Source organism: Rattus norvegicus, chromosome 1 (genome assembly GCF_036323735.1).
Source record: "Rattus norvegicus strain BN/NHsdMcwi chromosome 1, GRCr8, whole genome shotgun sequence".
NCBI classification, from domain to species: domain Eukaryota; kingdom Metazoa; phylum Chordata; class Mammalia; order Rodentia; family Muridae; genus Rattus; species Rattus norvegicus.
In genome coordinates, this window is record NC_086019.1 from 42,926,401 (window position 1) to 42,949,898 (window position 23,498).

General features: G+C 42.6%; 1 protein-coding gene across 1 annotated transcript in view; it reads left to right on the plus strand.

Moving 5' to 3' along the window:
• Window positions 1-23,498, plus strand: part of Mthfd1l (methylenetetrahydrofolate dehydrogenase (NADP+ dependent) 1-like) — a 188,890-nt gene that overhangs the window by 76,977 nt on the left and 88,415 nt on the right. Inside the window, exons 17-20 of the mRNA NM_001108462.2 lie at window positions 193-269; window positions 5,216-5,356; window positions 5,730-5,798; window positions 16,166-16,277. Of these exons, the coding sequence (NP_001101932.2) occupies window positions 193-269; window positions 5,216-5,356; window positions 5,730-5,798; window positions 16,166-16,277 (399 nt within the window). The remainder of the gene's footprint in view (window positions 1-192; window positions 270-5,215; window positions 5,357-5,729; window positions 5,799-16,165; window positions 16,278-23,498) is intronic.

The following is a 23,498-nucleotide window of genomic DNA, read 5'->3' on the forward strand; positions in this document are numbered from 1 at the left end:
CCCTAATCAAAAGTACCTCAGCCCAGCCCATCCTCGCCTGATACACCATCATTAAGACACTTGTCACTGGCATGTGTTTTGATTCCTCCAGTGAAGTCAGACCTTAACTCTGGTTTTCTGCTCCTTCCTCAGCGTCTCCCAGCACGGCCTATCTGTATTTGTTGATTAAATAACTTGCCCGTTCTCTTTCAGTATTGGACACGAATGACCGATTTCTGAGAAAAATAACTATTGGGCAGGGAAGCACGGAGAAAGGATATTCCCGGCAGGTAGGTGGCGCCATATTCCCGGAAGCGTCTGCTCTTTCCTCCTCACCTTGATGTGCACAATCTTTGATTTTTGCTCTGGTCCCCGGCTTGCAATGCTGGTGGCACTCCCAGTCTCTCTGGGTGGGATTCCAGCTGCTCTGATGACCTAGGAGTCAGGAGTGCATCAGGATTGGTCTGGAAGTAACAGTATCAGGAGACAGGAAGGTCCCAGTGTCCTCTTCTCTGTGTTTCTGGCTATGTTTCTGGGTGGACTCATTCAGGGAAAGTCCTGTAATAAAAGAACTGTATAACAATGGAAAAGTGAAAGTCTCCAGTTTCATAAACACTTACTAGGTGTAATCACACAGAGAATTTTTCAAAGGATCACAGCTTATAACTCAAAAGCAGACGATGTGGGGGCAGGGGAGTTATGAGCTCTGCCTTCCCTTTAATAGGTCTGTCATGTGGGATAGTGGCACTTAGGAAATATAAATTCATTCCATGATTTTTTTTAGCCAGGCTCAAAAGCCCTCTAATTTCCCTTTTTTAATAGTAAACTCTTTCTTTGGAAAGTTTTTAATTTATGGCCTTTTCATTAAATTTTTATTAGTGGAAAAGGTTACTTTTATGATAATAGCCATTTCTCATACTAAATAGGTTTCGGGAACTTCTGCTCTACTTTGTATTAAACAGTAAATGTGGGGAGATTGCCACACAAGTGTGAAGGTCAGAATTTGGGTTCCCGCACCCATATTTATGTTGGATGGACATGGTGAACCACCTGTAACCCAAGTACTTAGGAGACAAAGATGAGATACTCTGGGCCAGCTAGCTATAGTTGATAAGCTCTGGGTTCAAGTGATGGAGCGTGATCAAGGGAGACTCTCCTTATTTAACCTCACACATATGTATGTACGCATGCATAACGCGCGCACACACACACAAACACACACACACACACACACACACACACACGAAAGGAAGCTGACTTGTCTGACATTGTGTCCTCACATATATGAGAGAGAGAGCCTCAAGCTAGCCATCACCTCACATCTAAAGAAATAGACAGAATAAAGACAGACCAGGCCCAGGAAGAGGAGCTCATGTACCCAAGGAAACAAAATATGAGACCAATGGACAGAGACTGAATAGAGGGTGAATTCTCAAAGGAGTTAAAGAGCTGTAGAGCCCGAGGAGACTTCACTGGTGCTTCAAAAACTGTGTTAAGATCTAAGAACTTATACCATAGGATCATAGGGTTAAGTACACTAGAGAGGTACTTCTAGCCGAAGAAATCTTTAGAAGTGATTCTTAGAGGGAAAACTATACGAAATTTTGAGAAACATAAAGCACATATCTGAAAATCTTGAAGGCTGTAGGTCTGATTTCCAAACATTCCCACCCCTTCGTTACAAAGGTTCTAGCAGGACGTGACAGCACAGGACTATAATGCCAGTACTCGGGAGGCTAAGATAGGAGTGGTGCAAGTTTGAGGCCAGCATTGGCTACATAGTAAGACCCTATCTCAAAAATAGTCTGATGGACCAGGAAAGTGGCTCAGTGAGTAAAGTGCTTGTTATATATTTAATCATGAGGGCCTGAGTTCAGGCTCCCAGTACCCATGTAAGGAAAGTCAGGGGAGAGGACATGAACCTGTAATCCCAGCATTGGGGAGGCAGAGGCAGAGGAATCCTTGAGAACTGCTGTACAACAAGTGTAGACTACTCATGGGTAAAAAACAATTGAAGAAGACACTGATGCCAGCCACTGGTGTATGCACATGTACATGCATACACAACCACACACACACACACACACACACACACACACACACACACAAGCAAAAAGGTTTGGGTCAGAGAACTGAACCTCAGAACAGAAAGGGCACTCTATTCAAAGAACTAATGAGAAGGGATCTTCTCAGTCTGAGGAAAGCAGCATTTTCATTTTAAAAACAAATAGAAAACAGAAAGTGGGGAGGAAACATCAGGCTGAAATTTCAGAACATGAAGAAGAAACTCCTAAGTGCTGCCAGTGAGAAAATGTCCTGATGACTCACAAAGGAATAAAAAAATTCTCAATCAACAGCACCAACTGCCAGGTGGCCTTGGGGAAATTCATTCAGCATCCTGCAGGAGATGGATAATGGAAGCTTCGGCAGGAAGAGGAAACAGCAGCGCTGATATGGAAGACATGGAGAACTTCAGAGAATAGGGGACACTCCTCCTGGACCAAGACGGCCATTGACGGTCACTATAGAGAGGGGCTGTTGCTGACAAAAGGCAGAGACTATGCAGGAAACATCACTTTTGATGTGTCTAAACATTGAGCATAAAACAAACATTAAGGCTAGTGGTCATCTGGGACATGTGGCAGTTATTGTACCTAAAATAAGGACATTCAACAAGTAATACTCAGACAGGGCTCGTCCCCTGGCCATCTTATATCACACCAAAGGGTCCTATCCCCAAACTCGCCTCTCTTCCCCAACTAAGTCCTGCACCTGAATCCCTTCCTATCATGCTGGATTTTGTCCCCTCCTTAAAGCAGAGTTTTGGGTTCTGTATTCTATACTTACGGCAAACATTTGACACAGTAGGTGGTTGGTGTCAGTAGATTGTTGAACAAATAAAACAAATGACAGTTGACAGATATGAAAATAAAATAACACTGTAAAATGGTATCTATATTGCTACAAAGTAAGACAGTCGTGGGAGCTACCTGTGGTGCGTGCCTGTAATCCCAGCATTAGGCGGCAGAAGCAGATGGATCCCTGTGTTTGAGGACAGCCTAGTATACATAGTACAAGTTGAGATTACTTTGCCAGGCTGCTTATATTTTGTATTGCGTAAAGTAATGAAGTGTTATATTAGGGTGTTGGTTGCTTGGTATGGCCCTTAGGCCCTGTAGATCAGCGTCCTACATTAATAAAGGTAGAACTATATGTCACTGGTTTTATAGGCTACATCAGCTCATATAGATATGTCAACCAACTCATCATTTCTCTTAAGGACATGTGGGCTATTCACAGTGGTTGTCTCTCCTAAATAAATAGGCCATACCAAGCATGTTTGTGTTCAGATGTGTACTTTTCTGGTATGATTTTGAAGGTAGATTTCCACGGATGTAATTGTAGAGTTGGTGTACAAACCGTGTGGATTTCTACATTGCTTTCCAGAAATGTTAAGTCCACTCACAGAACTAGCAGTGTTGTCCACTGTCCTTTGTGTTTAAACATGTGGCTAATTGAGAAACAGTATGAACCTCATCCATTTATCCATTGTCAGTAGGTAGCTCAGGATAGCCCCAAATTCATGATCCTCCTGCCTCAGCCTCCCAAATGCTGGAGTTAGAAGAATCCACCGTGAGGCTGGCTTATAGTTTTAGAAATAAAGTAATTCCAAGTGAAGTACTTCTACACACATTGTAAATTCTACAAGATGCTTTCTACATAGCTCAAAATGCAAAAATATTTCCAGGCTCAGGTTATGCAGAGAAAACTGTACAATTTTTGTCATTTTTTTCATGTGATATTTACAGTGCTATTGGAACCTAGAATTCACGCAGTGAAAAATCACTTATGTTTTACATTGAGAGTATAATCATTTAATATAGCTGTATTTAACTTTCAGGCAATATTTTTTTCAGTAAATCAATAGTTAATACAATCTCAATCAGGAAGGAGCCAGCAAGCTCCTTCCTTCCTTCCTTCATTTCCTCATCTGTCAGTGATAGAAGTGAGTAATAAAATGTCTTATGAGGTGATCCCACATGGGTAGAGCCATTCTGTGTCTGTGTATCTGTGTGTGCGTGTGCATGCATGTGTGTGCGTGTGTGTGTGTGTGTGTGTGTGTGCGTGTGTGTGTGTGTGTGTGTGTGTGTTTGAGCCTGTCTGACTCACACTCCCCATGGGATCTGGAGAATTAAGCTAGAGCTTAAGGAAGTGGCTCTGTGCAGAAGTCCCCCAGTGTCTGGATTGCAAGCAGAAAGAAGTACTCATTCCTTGTCTCCACTCTTTGTTCCCATTGGACTCCGTACAACCTGCTGTTGAGCCAAGAGGAGGGAAGAAGAAGCCCTGGGAAGTTTTTGAAGAAAGTTAGAGCTCTCTGGCTGCCATTGCCAGATATGATGTGGCCATATCGTCAGAGAGCAGAACACAGAATGGTTCCTTGCCCTTCCTTAGCTGCTAGGCCAAACCTATGCTGAAATTTAACTGTTTGAGAAATGGGCCTCATGCACAGGAACTGTTATCCAACTCTCTTCTCATCCCTCATGGACACGTTTGCTTGTAATTACATATCAATGGGCCTGCTGCTGTGTGGTAGAATGCTCTAGTGGACATAAGATCCTGGGTTTAATTCCTATCTCAACAAAAAGAAGAGAAACAAGATCAGCAGAGTGGAGGGGAACAGAATGACAGACTGACTGCTGTGAATAGAGGTAACTATTAGGTCACTGACTAGTTCATTCAGGGTAGACCAGAAACCCCCTGGGTATTACAGACTGATGTCCCTGCTGGGCATCCAGAAGCAATCTTTCTGTGGTCCCCACCTTTGTGGCCAGACATTCTAGTGATAAAGCTCAGAAGACAGATAGTGACAATAATACTTTTAGGGATGAGAAGGAACCAAACCTGGGGCTTCATATGTCCCAGGTAAGAACTCCACCATTGAGCTGCACCCCTGTCCTCATAAGTACTCAACTGTTAGACCGAAGCAGACTGCAGTTATGTGTTCCACTGAGCAGCAGGTTTCATGGGCCTGACCCGGGTGACTCCTACTCAGCAGCAGACAATGTGAGCAGTCTACAGAGGCCACATGCTGTGCACTCTAGGAAAACCGCTATGAGTGTGAGCTGTTCCACAAGGGATAGGCCCCAGCTATGATTGCTAAAACCCTGCTCCTTGTGGAAGTGTCTAGCCAATGTCATGCCTCAGCTGACCATAGGATCTGCTTTGTGGTCTACAGGCACAGTTTGACATTGCAGTGGCCAGCGAGATCATGGCCGTGCTGGCCTTGACTGATAGCCTCGCAGACATGAAAGAGCGGCTAGGAAGAATGGTGGTGGCCAGTGACAAAGATGGGCAGCCTGTGACAGCTGAGGACTTGGTGAGTATCGCTGGTAAGCCCTGGGGAGCTTGCAGTCCATCAGGAGAATTAAGAGCCCGTGTAGAGTGGGGATTCTGGAAAGTTCTTCACTGCCCATTAACCTCTTCACAAGCCTTGTTGCTTCTTAATGTCTCCATTTGTATCAATAGGAGGTCTGAACCTAGCTGGGACCAGAACACACAAAATGTATTTTATAAGCATTTCATTCTCACCTGTCGTGATGCCTGGTTTGCCTTGACCAGTCTGGGTGGGGCAGACATTGGCAAAGATAGCATTCCCAGGGGCAGGGCCACCTAGAAACAGGATGGGGGAAGGGGACAAATCAGTCATGGCCCCAGTTCTGCTGATTTATGTATCTTTTTCTCACCTGTAGGGGGTGACAGGTGCTCTGACAGTTTTAATGAAAGACGCCATCAAGCCAAATCTAATGCAGACCCTGGAAGTAAGGAGTTTCCCTTTTTTTTTTGTTTATTTATTTTTATTGATTTATTAATGTGTATTGTTAGGACAGGGGTGCCACATGTACATATATGCATGCTGGGGAAGCCAGAGGCCAACCTCTGATATTATTCCGTGATTTTTGAGTCAGACTCTTTTCACTGGCCTGGAACTCACTGGCCGGCCAGCACCACAGTCTCCCAATCTCTCCCTCTCCAACACTGGGCTCTTTCTCTCTCTCTCTCTCTCTCTCTCTCTCTCTCTCTCTCTCTCTCTCTCTCTGTCCCTCCCTCCCTACCTCTCACCCCCCTCTCAAACTTCCATTGTTCAAACTCAAATCGTTCAGGGCAGGGACCCTGTTGACTGAAGAATCTGACCAGCCCTGATTTTTTTTTTTTAAATGATTGTTTATAGCGTAGCATTTGCCTTCATTAGACTGATGTTAGATTATAAGGCAGTATGAACTTTCCCAGCCAAGGAGAGTCTAGGAGGATGTCATTATAACTTCTTGGTCTTCTGTAAATACATACATACATACATACATACATACATACATACATACATACATACATACAAAGTTAAAAGTAAATTCGTCCATTCTTAGGTGTGACTTATATCTTGGCTTTGACTTACTGACTAGAAGTAGGAGCATAGAAATTAAATATCTGCCTAATACATCCACAGGCGGTACTGCCACATTGGCATGACTTTGCCTACTTCTTAAGCTACTTAATCTATCATGTTAATTATAAATTGTTTGCTTTGTAACTAAATTTTTTTACAGTAAATACTAAGAAATGATTTCTAAGATTTATTTATTTATTATACATAAGTATGCTGTAGCTGTCTTTAGACACACCAGAAGAGGGCATCAGATCTCATTACAGATGGTTGTGAGCCACCATGTGGTTGCTGGGATTTGAACTCAGGACCTCTGGAAGTACAATCAGTGCTCTTAACCGCTGAGCCATCTCTCCAGCCCAAGAAATGATTTCTAAGAACATGTTTTCACCTCACTTTTGTGGTGACACTAGTTTTGTAATCTTGTATACAAACAGTTAAATTTTGTCTTGGCCCCTTTGATTCAAATTGTTCTCTCTCTCTCTCTCTCTCTCTCTCTCTCTCTCTCTCTCTCTCTCTCTCACACACACACACACACACACACACGCGCGCGTGCGCGCGCGCGCACACACACACACTCTCACTCTCACTCTCTCACGTGTGCGCACGTGCACACACACACACATTACAATCTAGTTTCTATGTTCTGGTCTTATTCATTTGACCTAGCTGTTGTCCAGTCCTTTTCTTAGCTATCAGTTTCTAAGATTTGGACTAAAAGATGTCTAAGTTGGGAGGGAGTATCTGGATGATGTTGAACAAAGAGACATGTATTAGGCTTGTGAGGTGGCTCAGAACAGCACAGAGCATGATCTGTGTGTTCATAGACTACCTGGCAAAGATGTGAGAAAGGCTGGGGAACATTGGAAAATACTGCTCCAGGCAAGGAGACTAAACCCAGAGGGACCCACAGCCATGGCTCTCGACCTTTCTAATACAATTCCTCACACAGTGGTGACTCCAACCATAAAATAATTGTCATTGCTACCTTATAACTTCAATCGATCCCTGAAAAAGTGTTGTTCAACAACCTTTAGGGTTGGGACCCTCAGATTGAGAACTACAGGCCTAGGGTGAAACGAAAGTTACCAGCCAATGTGGCAGGCCTGTGAACCTGAGCTGGTGCTGACAAGTTGTGAGATGATTAGAAGGCATCCCTGGGCTTGGAGACAAGGGCCAGACTCCCATTCAACAGATGACTGTAGCCCCAGTTGAACAAGGAAGAGTCCTGAAAGTACCAGGCCTGCCCCCCAACTCTTCTATACATATACACTCCACTCTGCCCCAACCCTGTCACCATAGCCTGAACTCTTTCTCATGAGCACACAGATGTGCTTTAGTATGTTGTCTTTAGTCTTAGCAATCTCTGGATCTGGGGATATGCACCCGTGATCCCAGTACTTGAGAGGCAGAGGCAGGAGGATAAGAAAATTGAGATCAGGGACTGGAGAGATGGCTCAACAGTTAAGAACACTGGCTGCTCTTCCAGAGGTCCTGAGTTCAATTCCTAGCAACCGCATGGTGGCTCACAACCATCTGTAATGAGATCTAATGTCCTCTTCTGGTGTGTCTGAAGACAGCTACAGTGTACTTACATATAATAAATAAATCAGAAAGAAAGAAAGAAAGAAAGAAAGAAAGAAAGAAAGAAAGAAAGAAAGAAAGAAAGAAAGAGAAAATTGAGGTCAGTGTAGACTGCACAAAGAACTCCAAGTCAATCTGTTGGTTGCTGTTTTGTCCTAACAACACACTGTCCTTTGCCTTACAGAAGCCTTGCAGTTTTATGAGATCCTATTTGTCAATTCTTGATCTTAGAGCATAAGCCATTGGTGTTTTGTTCAGGAAATTTTCTGCCATGCCCATGTGTTCGAGATTCTCCCCCACTTTCTCCTGTATTAGTTTGAGTGTATCTGGTTTGATGTGGAGGTCCTTGGTTCACTTGGACTTAAGCTTTGTACAGGGTGATAAGAATGGATCGATTTGCATTCTTCTACATGCTGACCTCCAGTTGAACCAGCACCATTTATTGAAAATGCTGTCTTTTTCCCATTGGATGGTTTTAGATCCTTTGTCAAAGATAAAGTGACTATAGGTATATGGGTTCATTTCTGGTTCTTCAATTCTATTATACTCATCTACCTGCCTGTCTCCGTCCAATACCATATAGTTTTTATGACTATTGCTCTGTAATACAACTTGAGATCAGAAATGGTGATTCCCCCAGAAGTTCTTTTATTGTTGAGTATAGTTTTCACTATCCTGGGGTTTTTTTTTATTCCAAATGAATTTGCAAATTACTCTTTCTAACTCTATGAAGAATTGAGTTGGAATTTTGATGGGGATTGCATTGAATCTGTAGATTGCTTTTGGCAAAATGGGCATTTTTACTATATTAATCCTGCCAATACATGAGCATGGGAGGACTTTCCATATTCTGAGATCTTCTTCAATCTCTTCAGAGACTTGAAGTTCTTGTCATACAGATCTTTCACTTGCTTAGTTAAAGTCACACCGGGGTATTTTATATTATTTGGGACTATTGCGAAGGGTGTCATTTCTCAGCCTATTTATCCTTTGAGTAGAAGGTTATTGATTTAAGTTAATTTTATACCCAGCCACTTTGCTGAAGTTGTTTATCAGGCTTTGAGGTCACTTAAGTATACTATCATATCATCTGCAAATAGTGATATTTTGACTTCTTCCTTTCCAATTTGTATCCCTTTGACTTCCTTTTGTTGTCTGATTGCACTGGCTAGGACTTCGAGTACTGTATTGAATAAGTAGGGAAAGAGTGGGCAGCCTTGTCTAGTCCCTGATTTTAGTGGGATTGCTTCAAGTTTCTCTTATTTAGTATGATATTGGCTACTGCCTTGTTGTATATTGCCTTTACTCTGTTTAGGTATGGGCCTTGAATTCCTGATCTTTCCAAGACTTATGAAGGGTTGTTGAATTTTGTCAAATGCTTTCTCAGCAGCTAATGAGATCATCATGTGGTTTTTTTTCCTTGAGTTTGTTTATATAGTGGATTACATTGATGGATTTCCATTTATTGAACCATCTTTCCATCCCTGGGGTGAAACCTACTTGATCCTAGTGAATTATTATTTTGATGTGTTCTCAGATTATGTTTCCGAGAATTTTTTTTTCTTTTTTTTTTTTTTCTTTTTTTTTGAGCTGGGGACCGAACCCAGGGCCTTGCACTGGCAAGGCAAGCGCTCTACCACTGAGCTAAATCCCCAACCCCTATTTGCGAGAATTTTATTGAGTATTTTTGCATCAGTATTCATAAGGGAAATTGGTCTGAAGTTCTTTTTATTTTGGGGTCTTTATGTGGGTCTGTGAAGCGTACTGTGGCTTAATAGAAGGAATTCGGTAGTGCTCCATCTGTTTCTATTTTGTGGAATAGTTTGGACAATATTGGATGAGGTCTTCTATGAAGGTCTGATAAAATTCTGCACTAAACCCATCTGGTCCTGGGCTCTTTTTGGTTGGGAGACTTTTAATAACTGCTTCTATTTCTTTAGGAGTTATGGGGTTGTTTAGATGGTCTATCTGTTCCTGATTTAACTTTGGTACCTGGTATTTGCCTAGAAAATTGTCCATTTCATCCAGATTTTTTTTTTTTTCCGGAGCTGGGGACCGAACCCAGGGCCTTGAGCTTGCTAGGCAAATGCTCTACCACTGAGCTAAATCCCCAACCCCTCATCCAGATTTTCTAGTTTTGTTGAATAGCATATGTACCAGGGGAAGGCCTTGTTGTGCACTAATGGAAGGAGAAGCTCTTGGTCCTGCCAAGGTTGGATGCCCAGTGTAGGGGAGTGTTGGGGGAGGATGGGGAGGGGAACACCCTTATACAAGAAGGGGAGGGGTATGGGATAAGGGGCTTATGTCCAGGAAACCGGGAAAGGGAATAACATTTAAAATGTAAATTAAATAAACAAACAAACAAATAAATAAATAAATAAATAAATGAAAAAGAACTGCAAGTCAGCCTGAATTCTATAATGAGAGTCTGTCTTAAAAGAATCACAGTTCAGAGAGGTAGCTCAGTGGTACAGTGCTTTCCTGGGCCTAGCAAAATGATAGTAATTAAGTAAATAGATATTATTAAACCTTTAAGATATCTTCCACTCTGCGAGTCTAATTCTTTAATAAATGAGTTTGTTCTAAGCAATGCTTAGGACATTCACATCGTGTCTAATTTTCATCTATGGTATTGGCTGTTTTAAGATTACTTAAATAGATAATGTATATTAAGAACAAAGCATAAAATTTGATTAAGATGTTTGCATGCATGAACTCTTGATTCTTAGATACACATTTGGGAGAGGCTTCTGGAATCAGTGACACATCTGCATCCATGGACAGCCTAAACATCTCACTTGCAGGCAATATCTTGTTTTGGATACACCTATTGCTAGTGTCGTAGGAGAGCGTTGGGTACCTCCTACCTCACTACAGGTGGCCGATGGCAGTTTTTCATTGAGCTGTTCCTCAGAAGACTTTGGTAGATTCCGGGACACTGAATGATACCAAGTTCCGCCATAGACTAGGAAAAGCAGGAGTCTGGGTGACGAGGGTATAAGGCATGGATGTTCCTAGCAAACCTCTTCCAGAGCCAGACTGAGAACCTACTGATGACTTAACACGGGAAAGTAATCCTAAGAACTCAAAATATTCCCAAGCCACATAGAGCATTGATGAAGTCACCAAATATCTAGGGCTGTTGTGGCTGAAGACTGTATGCATTATTCCAAATTAAAGTTTAATAAAATTCAAAACACAGTCTTTTGGTTGCTTTGCCACATTTCTACTGTCACATTTATTTAGGTTTGGGAGAAAGGGGTACTAACTACATTTTAAGTCCTTTGCAGCCACACATGGCCAGAGGCTACAGTATTGGACAGTACAGTGGTCTAATACCCTGTCAATGTTCTGGTATCAACCAAGTAAGTCATTGAAGTAATAAACTTAGGAGCTTTCTAGAAAGACCCTTATGGAGACTATACATCAGGAGAAGCCAAGGTAGTCCCTATGTTACATTCCCAAGTATTTTGTGCACGAAACAAAAATCAAGTAAATACACTTATAGATTGTACTTTTTGTAGACAATATGTTTTTCTCAAAGTGGTTTATTTTATAGCTGCACCCACCATTAAATACGTGTCTTTGTCCTTCTGTTTGAGTGTCTGATAGCACCATGGTGATCTTTAATCTGCTCAGGACTCCAGACTGGGAGTTTCAAAAGCAGGACAGTAATCTTATTAAGGTTCTCAGTCTTCTCCTTGGCTTTGGCTACTCCTTGCTTCCCTAGACCTTGGGTTTCTCGAGTCAGGAAGAGGTCAGCTCTTGCCCTCACATTATTTGGTTCTGGGATTTCCAACTAAAGTTCCATCTACACAGAATTATAAAGGGCGGGGAGAGTGGGATGCAGGAAGTAGAATTGTGATCACCAGGCTGAAGAGAAGTTGATCAAATGGTTTGTGTTCAGTTAGATGGGAATAATGGGTTTTCCACATCTGTCAACTGTGATAACAGTTCATGAAATAAGAAACAGGAGGGGTGTCTTGCAGGGTGTGCCAGAGGACCTAATATAACCTGTTAGCTTTCGTTACTGTAACAACTATGTAAGAGTTTCCTCTAATATAGACGGAAGAAAGCTTTCTTTTGGCCCACCATGTTGGCCTTTTCCATCTGTATCTGATTGCCCTGTTGGTTTGGGGCTGAGTCAGATAGCACAGTTCTGATAATCAGATATTCTGCTCAGAAAATACATCAGAATAAACTTTTCTCCTCAAACGCAGCACATGAAGGCTGTACAAGAACAGGGTCCAATAGTCCTCTTCATGGAGATGCCCCTTCCCCAGGACCAAAATCCTCCTACTGGGCCCCATTTCTTTAGGCTTTTACTACGATTCCTTGTTGCCAAGACTATCACAGAGACTTTTGGAAGATAGTCAGGACCCAAACTGCAGCAACACATTTTATATTGCACACATATCAAAGTTGGACTCCTGAGTTTGCCAATTAAAATGTAAAGGCTGGAGACATGGCTCAGTGAATAAGAATGCTTGCTCTGCCAGCGTGGGGGCCTGAATTGGAATCATCACTGCCCACATAAGAAGCTAAGTGTGGTCATGCACACCTGTAACCTCAGCACTCCTGTGTGGGACGCAGAGAAGGGAGGATCCGGGGTCAGCTAACCTGGAATGTAGGCAATGAAAAACAAGAACCCCTGTCCTGAATGAAATGGAAGGCTAGGACCCAAACGTGAGGTTGTCTTCTGACTGCCACATGCGGACTGAGTCCTGCATGTACGTGCAGACACACACACACACACACACACACACACACACACACACACACACACTTTAGAAAGTGAAATAAAGACTTAAACCCTAAAACGTTTTTGCGGACAGATGAGTCATATAGCCTGGGTGATAAAGTATAGCTCTATAAAAAGGAAGATTTGGTTTAAACAGCAGCGCCCCCCCCACCCCCACAGGATTATTCCAGAATCCTAAAGCCTGTGCTTGTTCAGCCACAACCTGTCACCTGTGTCCCCTGGAGGCCAGGCCCACTACCTCCCTGACAGATGGCAGCAATGAGGGTTACAGTCTGTTGAGCAGACGAGCTGGCGGCCATCCAGGGATACTCTGTGACTTTGTCCTCGTTACATTTCTCCAGGGCAGAAGCATGCCCCAGGCAGCAGGGTTGGAAGCCAATGGAGACTTCAGGGTCTTTGTGAGATGTTTTTCTCTGAGCACTTGAAAGGTTTGTGTAGAGAGAAGAGGTGTTAATAAATAGTTCGGGAGGTGGTGTGCAGATACTAGCTGTGCATACGTGTCAATGAGCATGCTTGCTGGATTTTTTATAATCCTCATATGTTCACATCACCCTGACCTTCTCAGGACCTGTGTTACTCTCTCTCTCTCTGGAGGACTTGACAGAAACGCTCGGTTGTGAACTCACATGGTGCCTTTGAGAAGCTTTCTTCGTCTCAGACGGTCTTCCTGCTCTTGTCCAGCTTCTGTCTCGTCTTTGAACCATGTTCAGCTAATAGCCCATCATAGTTCATGGGAATTTTCCACACTCCCTGACTGCCCTGTCCCCGCCCCACATTGCTCCCTGCTCTCCGCTCTCTGCTATGTCAGCAAAGGGGCAGGCTGTATTTTCACAGGTGGAGCCAAGCCTTGCCTGAGCAGAACTCCAATAACCCAATGGGCAGTAATGAAGCCTGAACGTTTTCATGAGAAAATTATTTTCAGATAGATCTAAAGTCTGTTTTTATCAATAAAGAAGAAATAAAAAAAAAGAAAACACTCTAGAAATGACTATACTGGGGCTGGAGAGATGGCTCAGTGGTTAAAAGCACTGACTGCTCTTCCAGACTGGGTCCTGAGTTCAATTCCCAGCAACCACATGGTGGCTCACAACCATCTGTAATGGGATCTGACGCCCTCTTCTGGTGTGTCTGAGGACAGCTATGGTGTATTCATATAAATAAAAATAAATCTTTTTTAAAAATGACTACATTAACAAAGTTGGTTTTAAGGCTTTGAAAGCCTAGAATTTTTAATTAGTTCCTATTATTGATTTTTGTTTTATTTGTAACTAGGCTGATTGGTTTTATGTCAACTTGACACAGCTAGAGTTATTCTGGAAGAGGGAACCATGCCCCCCACCAGATCGGCCTGTGGGCGAGCCACTGGTTGATGTGGGCAGTACTCGTTGTTGATGTGGTTACTGTGGGTAGCATTAGTGTGAGTAGGCTGAGAACGTCAAAAGAGCAAGCTAGTAGGCAGCACCCCTCGTGACATCCGCAGCCGTTTCTGCCTTCAGGTCCCTGCCCTGACGTCCCTCAGACCTGAGAGTTGTGATCTAAAATAAGCCTTTTCCTCTCCAGGTTGCTTTTGGCTGTGGTGTTTTATCATAGTAATAAAAAATTAGTAAGAACTGCTCATAAACAAAGTACTACAGTGCACACATATTAAAGCATCACGAGGAGACCCATTGTTTTGCATGCTTTCTTTTAAAAAGATTTAACTTTAGTTGTGTGTGGTGGGTGCTTGGCTGCGATCCCAGGGTTTAATAAATAAAGACCAAGTGTCATCAGTTCAAAGATATCCTTGACTGTAGAGCAAGTTTGAGGCCACCCGGGGCTACATAACACACTGTCGAAACAACCACAGCAAATCGCTTCTCTCCTTCGTATACTTCACCCATGGTGGGCTGTCTTTTTCTTTTTGTTATCTTAATTGCCGGACTTCTAACATGTAAAATAGGCCATTTTAAAACATTTAATCAGACTTTATTTTAGTGAGAAGACAACTTTAGCCTAGAAATTGAAAACAAACGTAATAACCTAAGCTTGTCCTTTATATGTAATTGGCCTGTCCGTTTTTCATAATTCATGAGTTATATTATTTTTGTGTGCTCAGTTCTTTGTTAGGTTTGTTTGAGACAAAATCTCATATAAATCTAAACAGACATTGAAGTTCTAATCTTTCCTGCTTTAACTACCCAAATGCCAGCACTGTGGGATTTTTCTCCCTGCCTTCCTCTTCTCCCCTTCCTCTATCCCCTCATCCTCTTCCTCTTCATCTTCTTCCTCTTTTTTCCCCTCTTCCTCCTCCCCTTCCTCCTCCTCTTCTTCCTCCTTCTCTCCTTCTTCCTCCTCCTCCCCAGTCCACTATTCCTCCATCCCTCATTTTCTGCCTCGCTCCCCCTCTCCTCTTCTTACCATGTCGTCCTGATTAGCCTGGCACTCACTGTGTGGACCAGACTGGCCTTGTATTCACTGAGATCTGCCTGCCTCTGCCTCCTGAATGCAGAAAGAGTTTTGTTAACTTGACTAATTGTTCGCTGGAAAAAAAAAAAAAGCAGAACATTGAAGATATTGCTTAAACTATCTCGGTTTGATTAAATTATTTTTTAAATATATAGTGTAGAAGAAATGAGATGCAAAGCTTATTTTGTAATAAACAGGCAATGAACTTCAGCTTATCAAAATTATAATCAGAGGTGACTGCATTCTTAGAGATTTTATCTCTTGCTCAGCGTTAACATTAGGTTAATTCCGTCTAAGGAAACTTGAGACAGCACTTGGTGTCTGAGTCAATCAGGGTGTCTTTGTTTAAAGGTTTAAAGGTTTGTCTATTTGTTTAAAGGTTTTTGTTTGGTCTTTTTGTGTGTGTGTACTCACGTATTGATGGTGTTTATGTGTACATGTGTACATACATGGAGGCCTCAGTTTGACATTGGGTATCTTCCCCTGTTCATCACCACTTTGATTTTTAGTCAGTCTCCCACTAAACCCAGGGCTCACCGATTGGCTAGAGCAGCTGGCCTGCAACCTCCCTGGATCCACCTGTCTTGACCTCCATCCCCCTCCTCACTTCTCAGATGCTAAAGTTACAGGCAGACATCATCATACCAAACTTTTACTTGAGATCTGAGGATATGAAATCAGGTCCTTGTGGTTTCTTGGCATGCACTGACTGAGTCATCTCCCCAGCCCTGCTTTTATTTTTGGGTACCCTGTTCCCCAGGCTAGTTTCTAACCCTTTTGTAACTTGATGTGACTTTGAGCTACTAATCCTTGTATCTCTACCCCCAAGTGTGGAAATTACACCTTACCTAGCTCATGGTACTTTTAAATTTCTTGGTGTGCTTTGACTATGCAGTAAAAATTTGGTCTCCCTTCTTCTGTTTCCTTTGAGACTCTAATTTGTCCTCTTTCTTCTGCAGGGAACACCTGTGTTTGTGCACGCTGGTCCCTTTGCTAATATCGCTCATGGCAACTCGTCGGTGTTAGCTGATAAAATCGCACTAAAACTGGTCGGCGAAGAAGGGTTTGTAGGTAAGTGGTTTTGTTTTAAATTATTGATTATAAAATATTGATAAAATTGAAAAGATAGTGGCTGGGATCAAATTTTGACATGAAATCTCATCCTCTACACTTTCCTTTGTAGAGGGTCTCAGTGCTGGAGAACTCTTGTTCTAGAACAGTTACATTGTGTTTGACTGCAGTCAAGCACATATGCCTTTGATGGTCTAAGACTCATCGACTAGATGACCTTGGACATGGTTTTAAGTATACTGAATCTTGGTTTTCTTATTTGCAAAATGGTGCTAATGAAATTATTTTAATTAGTCATCCAATGGGTATATATTCAGAACCTACCACATTTGAAGCTGTGTGATGCATTGGTTAGCAGGACAGGTCTAGCAGCAGGCCTTGTGGAATCTCCTGTCAGTGGTGTATGCACAGGAAATTATGGTCACTGACTGAGCTATTAGCAGCCATCATAGGACTAGCATTAATTAAAATGGTTGTTTTTTTGTTTTGTTTTGTTTTGTTTTTCCTGGAATCCTGGTGTGTTATTTTTGTGATAGAAGTTTCCAGCCAATCTCTCAAATTGTCTTTGGTAGATTTATACTGTCTAGCGGTGTCAGGAGGGGGCATCTGCCACAGTGGTTGCCCCATGGTTGATAGCCATAATCTTAGGCCATAATGGTAAAGCTATGAAGAAATGAAAAACCCAGCAAGGACTGTAGAAGAGAACTTCCTGTGACACTCTGATGGTTTTGATATCATGATGGTTTTGTTATCAGATTTTCCCCTGCCAGCAGACAGTTCCCATTATCATGTAAATGCCCATAATCAAGTTTAACACTTACTTCCTGCATCCTTACCATCAGTCTTGTATCAAACTCAAAATTCAGATTTTTATTTATTTATTTATTTATTAGTTTAAAAAAATCTGCTGGGCAGAAGAACCTAGATTCTGTGACTTCCTAGGGTTCGTTTGGGGTCATCAAGACTGACTTAAGAACCCGTAGTAGACACAAAGACAGGGTCAAATGAGGATTTATGTAGTTCCACCCTTCAAAGATCTATGTAATTCGGCAGTCATGTACTCTGCTGCTTACCTACTAAGTCAGCGGTAGCGAGGCACGCTGTCTGGGTGGATTTGCTCTGCTGAGCATACGTAGCAATAGAGCTAATGGCTGAGGAGGCTGGCAAAAGGCAAATACTGAAGAGGTGGGCACTTCAGTGAAAAGCGTCAGAGATCTCGACTGTGGATAAAGGGCTTCCAGGATAAAGCACTCCGTTTTACGCTGACGGAGCTCTCTGCCCAATATTATCAAGCAAGTATTTACAGAGTATGCATCACCCCCCGCAAAATAACTTTAGAGATGCATATTGTTGGGGTCTGCAAAGCACATTAACCCTCCTGCGGCCCAGGCGAGACATTAGCCTCTGGGAGTGTTCTTTAAAGGCTTTCTTATTTAGACTCTGTGAAGGTGGATCAGATGGGGGCTGGGACACTGAGAGGTGGTGCTCATCCAGGCTTTGTGGTTGTGGAATAGGAGCCTTTTGGTAAGCATGAAGTAAGAGCTTTCCTAGGGCCCAACTCCCCCTTTGCTCTAATATTCAGTAATATCCAAGGGAAAATTGATTTGTAAAATAGAGGGAATTACGCTTATGTCCCCCATGCTATTTATTCCTCTGATCCCTTGTAGCCTGAGGGAAGATACCCGTAGTAATCATCCTGCCCGTAGGGAGAGTCAGAACTCTCTTAAAGTCGTGTTAACTCACTGTGCCTCAATTCCTTGTCTGTAAAAAAAGGTCTTTTAAAATATATATCATAATTGTGTGTGTGTGTGTGTGTGTGTGTGTGTGTGTGTGTGTGTAAAAGTGAGAGAGATAGGTGGAGGGGGTAGGAACAAGGCCATGACACAGATGTGGAGGTCAAAGGACAAGTTTGTGGCATTGGTTCTCTTTCCTCTTTAGTGAGGGTCCTAGAGTTTCAAACTCAGGTCACTAGGTTGGCTCAGCAAACACCTTACCCACTCAGCCATCTCACCAGCCAAAATAAGGCTCTTCAGAACGCTTTCTGAATGGATTTTAAAAGATTGTGTGTGATGTTGTGCTTGTCAAGTTCTGGCTGGACACCCACTAATCTTTAGACATTGTCTATCTTCCCCGTTATTGACACATGGCTAATAAAAGTTAAAGTCCTGTTTTAAATTGAGTTTATTCTGATAGTGATAACAACTTTCATTTTAATTTTTGTATAGTATACTTAGAGTGGTGTTTTCAACCAGTGGGTCATGACCCCTTTGGTAGTCAGACTACACTTTCACTGGGGTCCAATATCAGATATTTATATTCAATTCATAACAGTAGCAAGAGTGCAGTCATGAAGTAGTAATGGAAATAATTTTATGGTAAAGGATCACTACAACATGAGGAACTGTATTAGAAGGTCAAAGCATTAGGAGGATTGAGAACCAATGACGAAAGAGCCTGCTATTGGAACTGCACAGAAATATAGTCAGCTACTGCACACCGATTTGCAGAACCCTTTGTAATAAAACATGCCTGATTCCAGGTACGAGCCATCTGCTTCCAGTTTGCAGACAGACACATGGTTTACCCTCTAGTAAATAAGGATGTGGTAGGAAAGACAAACCGGTAGAGTCTCTGCAGACAGCGGGTTGCACTGGGGGAGCTGAGTACTATACTGATTAACATGGAACCTGGAAAAAAACAGGGCTGTCTCCTTTGTTTACTGCCGTTCAATATCACTTTCAGTTCTGCCCCAACATCCAGGCAAGGAATCCTTTTGTCTACCCAGAATAATTACTCTGAGATAATGGAATCAACAGTCCATTTGGCCTTACAACAGGGTGGTGTTTATTTAATTAGCTGCATGAATTTGTCAGATGAGCGCAGAGTGCTTCATAAGAATTTTAGAGGAAGCGCAGCGGCGCTTTAATGGCCTCTCTTCATGAGCCAGTGGTCCCCATGGGCGTCCACTCAACCTCTGTGTACTTTGAAAAGGCAGACTCCTCTTGGGCATCAAAACAAGTCTAGAGTTATTTTTTAAAAAAGGAAAAGTAACATTGACATTCTATGTTCTTAATTATTATCTCATTTAAAGTATTTGTAAGAATCTCAAAATTGTTACAAACCTTAGCTCGCTCTTTCTTTCTTCCTTTCTTTCTTCCTTTCTTTCTTTCTTTCTTTCTTTCTTTTGACTTCAATTTTGAGCTCAAGACTCACCTCTCCTTGAGAATGTGGACCTGAAATTGTACATGATCATCTCTAAGGGCCCGTTTAGCCAAAATACTCACAGCCACAGGAATCCATAGATAGACTTTGAAGGTCTACTTCTCCCCTCCTGTACTTAATTACTGATAAAATGGACCAGATGTCATGGCGAATGCCTGTAGTCTTGGAAGGCCAGCCCACCTCTCAATGACTCAACCATCCTCTACCTAAATCAATAAATAAATCAATGTAATTGTGATATGGTACTTTGCCAGTACATCTTCATATGTGCAGTAATAGGTCATATTTGTATCACCCCCAATGGTTCAGGATTCGCCATTTTCTATCACTGTAGTGCAGTGCCACAGACTGCGTCTTAAAAGAAGTCTGATTCGACTTTTGTTCTCGGCGTAGGATGGTTGAGGACTTATATCTTCTGATGCCCTTCTAACTGGCAGAGTTGGGAGGCCACATAAGAGACAGAGAGAGTATACAGGTGTGCATGTTGTGTGTACATGCACATGCCTGGGTATGGTGTGTGTCCGTGTGTGCATGCACGGGTGTGGGGTATGTGGGTTCCACTATGTACATGCATGGAGTGTGTGTGTGTGTGTGTGTGTGTGTGTGTGTGTGTGTGTGTGCGCGCGCGCGCGCATGCATGCATGCATGGGTGTGGTATGTGTGTGTGCATGGATGGGGAATGTAGGGCATATTTACACGCATGTATGGCTGTGGGGGGATACACATGCACTCATGTTCTGCCTGCTCTCGCTTGCTCACTCTCTTTTTTAAGTTTGTTTTATCTCTTGTTTTGGCGGGGGTGGGGGATGCCTTTTGCACATGTGAGTGGAGATGACTTAGGAGTCCAGAAGAGGGCATCAGATCCCATGAGCAACAGGTGGCTGTGAGCACACATGGTATTGGTACTTGGAAGCAAACTCAGGTCCTCTACCAGAGCAGTACACCAGAGCTCTTACTAAGGATCCATTTCTCAATCCCAGGAGAGAGCCTTTTGAGACAGGGTCTCGCTTGGAAGCTTTATTTGGCCTGGAACTCACTGTGTAAACTAGGGTAGCAGAGACTCTCCTAGCTCCGCTTCCTGAGTTCTGGATCACAGGCACCTCCTCATCCCTCTTCTAAAAAACCCACTAGTATTCCATCACAAGACACCCACCCTGGTGACCTCACTGAGTCCCCATCAGCTCTGAACATCAGAGCTTGGGTCAGGCTTCACCCTTTCATGCCTCATAGTGTCTATTCTAATAAAATGTAGGAAGGAAGTCTTGCCTCGAGTTTCAGAAGAATCCACTAAATAGTTACACCCAGCTACTGGCCTATTCTCAACATCTGTTTTATTGCAATGAAATGTTAAATACTCCATCATTTAGGTAGAAGAAAGCCAGACCAAACTAAACATTCCTATAATTTTGTCCACCCTTTTAAGAAAAAAATATCTGAGATCTAAGTTGAAGTAGTGTCCAGCTTCTGAGCTGAGTTTCCTGGAGCTCACCCTGTTGACATATAAAACTTTGCTCTTGGTCAGGGGCCTCGCTCTGTTATGAAGTTCATTCTTAGGTCTTGAGTAATCCTATATACATAATCACACCAGGGGTAAGAACTGGATTATTAGCGATCTGACTGGTGGGGATGTGCAAACCCAAGCAGCTGTTGAGTCCAGGGAATGGATTTTTAGACCGTGTACTTAGCAAGCCTCACTGTGGCAATGTTGATTCATGGTGTCCCTGGATAGCTTAATCCTGGAACTCCTCACCAACTCCCATTCTCCCACCTCTCTGTGCTGACCTCTCCCTGCCACACATGCTTCCATACAGACTAGACCTCTTTGTGGTTGATTTTGGTTTTAGTTTCTAACAGGTAGTCTTCAGCCTTTAAAAAATAAGAGAAACATTGAAGGAAGCCCAGTGCTTTTCCAGCGTAGCCCTGGGTTCATCCTCGGCACAAAGGCAAGACAGATGGCTTGATGGTTAAGAGCAACTGCTGCTTACACAGAGGACCTGGGTTCAAATCTCAGCACCCACATGGCAGCTCACAGCTGCCTTCAACTCCAGTTTCAAAGATATGATGCCCTCTTCTGGTATCACGTGGCATCAAACGTGTGGTGCAGGCAAACACTCATGTGGGAAAATGGAAAATAAGTAAATAAGATTGGAATATTCTAGTTATCTGCTACTTGGGAAAGTATTCAGATTAAGTTACCTGATCCCCGTCTTCCAGTCCACTTCACTAAGTCTTTGTTAGTTTGTTTTGGTTCTCTGTGTAGCTCTGGCTGTCCTGGAACTTGTTTATAGATCAGACTACACACACACACACACACACACACACACACACACACACACACACACACACACACACACACACGGGTTGTTATAAGACAGATGGAGATGACCTGGAAATAAGATTCCATGGCAAAGTCTAGCATGGGTAGAGCCTTAGCATCAATTCCTAGCACTCCAGAAGACATGAGAGGTTATCAACCCTCTGTGACATTTTGCTGCTGTGACTTGAATCATTGCTGCCTAATTCCTCCTTGCAACAATACTGGAAGGCAGAGCCTAGTGGTGAATGGATTAAAAAGCCTTGGTTTGAAGTTAGCTCCCGAGCTCAGAGACAGACCTGATTCCTCTGAGGTCACCCCTCCTGTCTTAGCTGTGTCAGGAAGTTGCCTTCTATGTGGGTCACCCTTCTACTGTGTCCCAGGAGATTCTCACATAAGCAGAACAGATGGTGACAGCATGCTGTTTGACTTCTAGGACTGTCAGCCAAAATAAACCGATTTTCTCTAAAAAATTTACCCCATCACAAACGTTACAGCAACAAGAAACTAAATGTGCCTTAGCTGCATCTATTTGTCTGGTTCTCTAAAGAAAAGCACTCTCCAGGTACGGAAGAGGTCGTGTTTCCAGGTGTGCAGTAAGACTTTTACCACAAAAGATGTACATCAATTAAACTTCTGAAACCTACTATGTTTACATTAGGGTACAATAAATTTTTTTCACAACAACCTAGACAGACCCAGAAATACCAGACATCTCCATTTATTATGTAACTAAAGGTCAAACAATGTAACAGCTATTTGTTACCTAATAATTTACTGGCTGTCTGATGGAATAACACATAGCAGTTGAAAGTAATACTGTATCATTCTTAAATAACCTCGGTACCTTGTTAAGAGGACACCTGCACCAGTCAAGTGCCACTGAGCTTCTCCATACAGGGCCTGCATTATTCCTAGGGCAACTGATCTTAGATTCACAATGAACAGGGTGTTGTTTAACAGACACATCTCTTGAATCATCAACCAACATCACAATAGTAGTGCTTGTCATGCCCAAAAGATCTTGCATACCACCTTCTTACCCTCAAACGTAAAATATCCTGGGCTGGAAACGAGGGCTCAGTGGTTAAAAGCACTTGCTGCTCTAATAGACCTGGGTTCAGTTCCCAGCACCCACATGCTCACAACTATCTGTACAACTCCAGTTCTAAGGGATCTGATGCCCTTTTCTAGCTTCTGAGGGTACCAGCATGCATGTGATATACAAAATGCAGACAAAATTTCTATCCACATAAAATTTAATAATAGTAGTAAATTATAGGGTTTTTCTTAATGTGAAGTATGTCAAGATGAGCTAACACCCACCTATCATCCCAGAACAAACCTCAGGCAAACTACCAAGGCCCTAGCTAGTCTGAGAATGAGGGAGGGAGTAAAAGTATCTCAATATTCTTTTGAGTTTTTTGAGATTTTTTTTTAATTTTTTATTTATTTATTTATTTATTTATTTATTTATTTATTTATTTATTTGAGGATGACAGAGATGGTACTTATAAATCAAACAGGCAGTTTCTGGCATTGATACATCTTTGCTGAGAACAACTTAGATCCTGAAAGCCCACCATGTGCCAGACACTGGATTAGAGCTTTGTGCCTGAGAGCTCACTGGCTGTCAGTAAGAGTCTCTGAAGGAGTTTAGCACTGCGCATGGCTTCCACATGAAA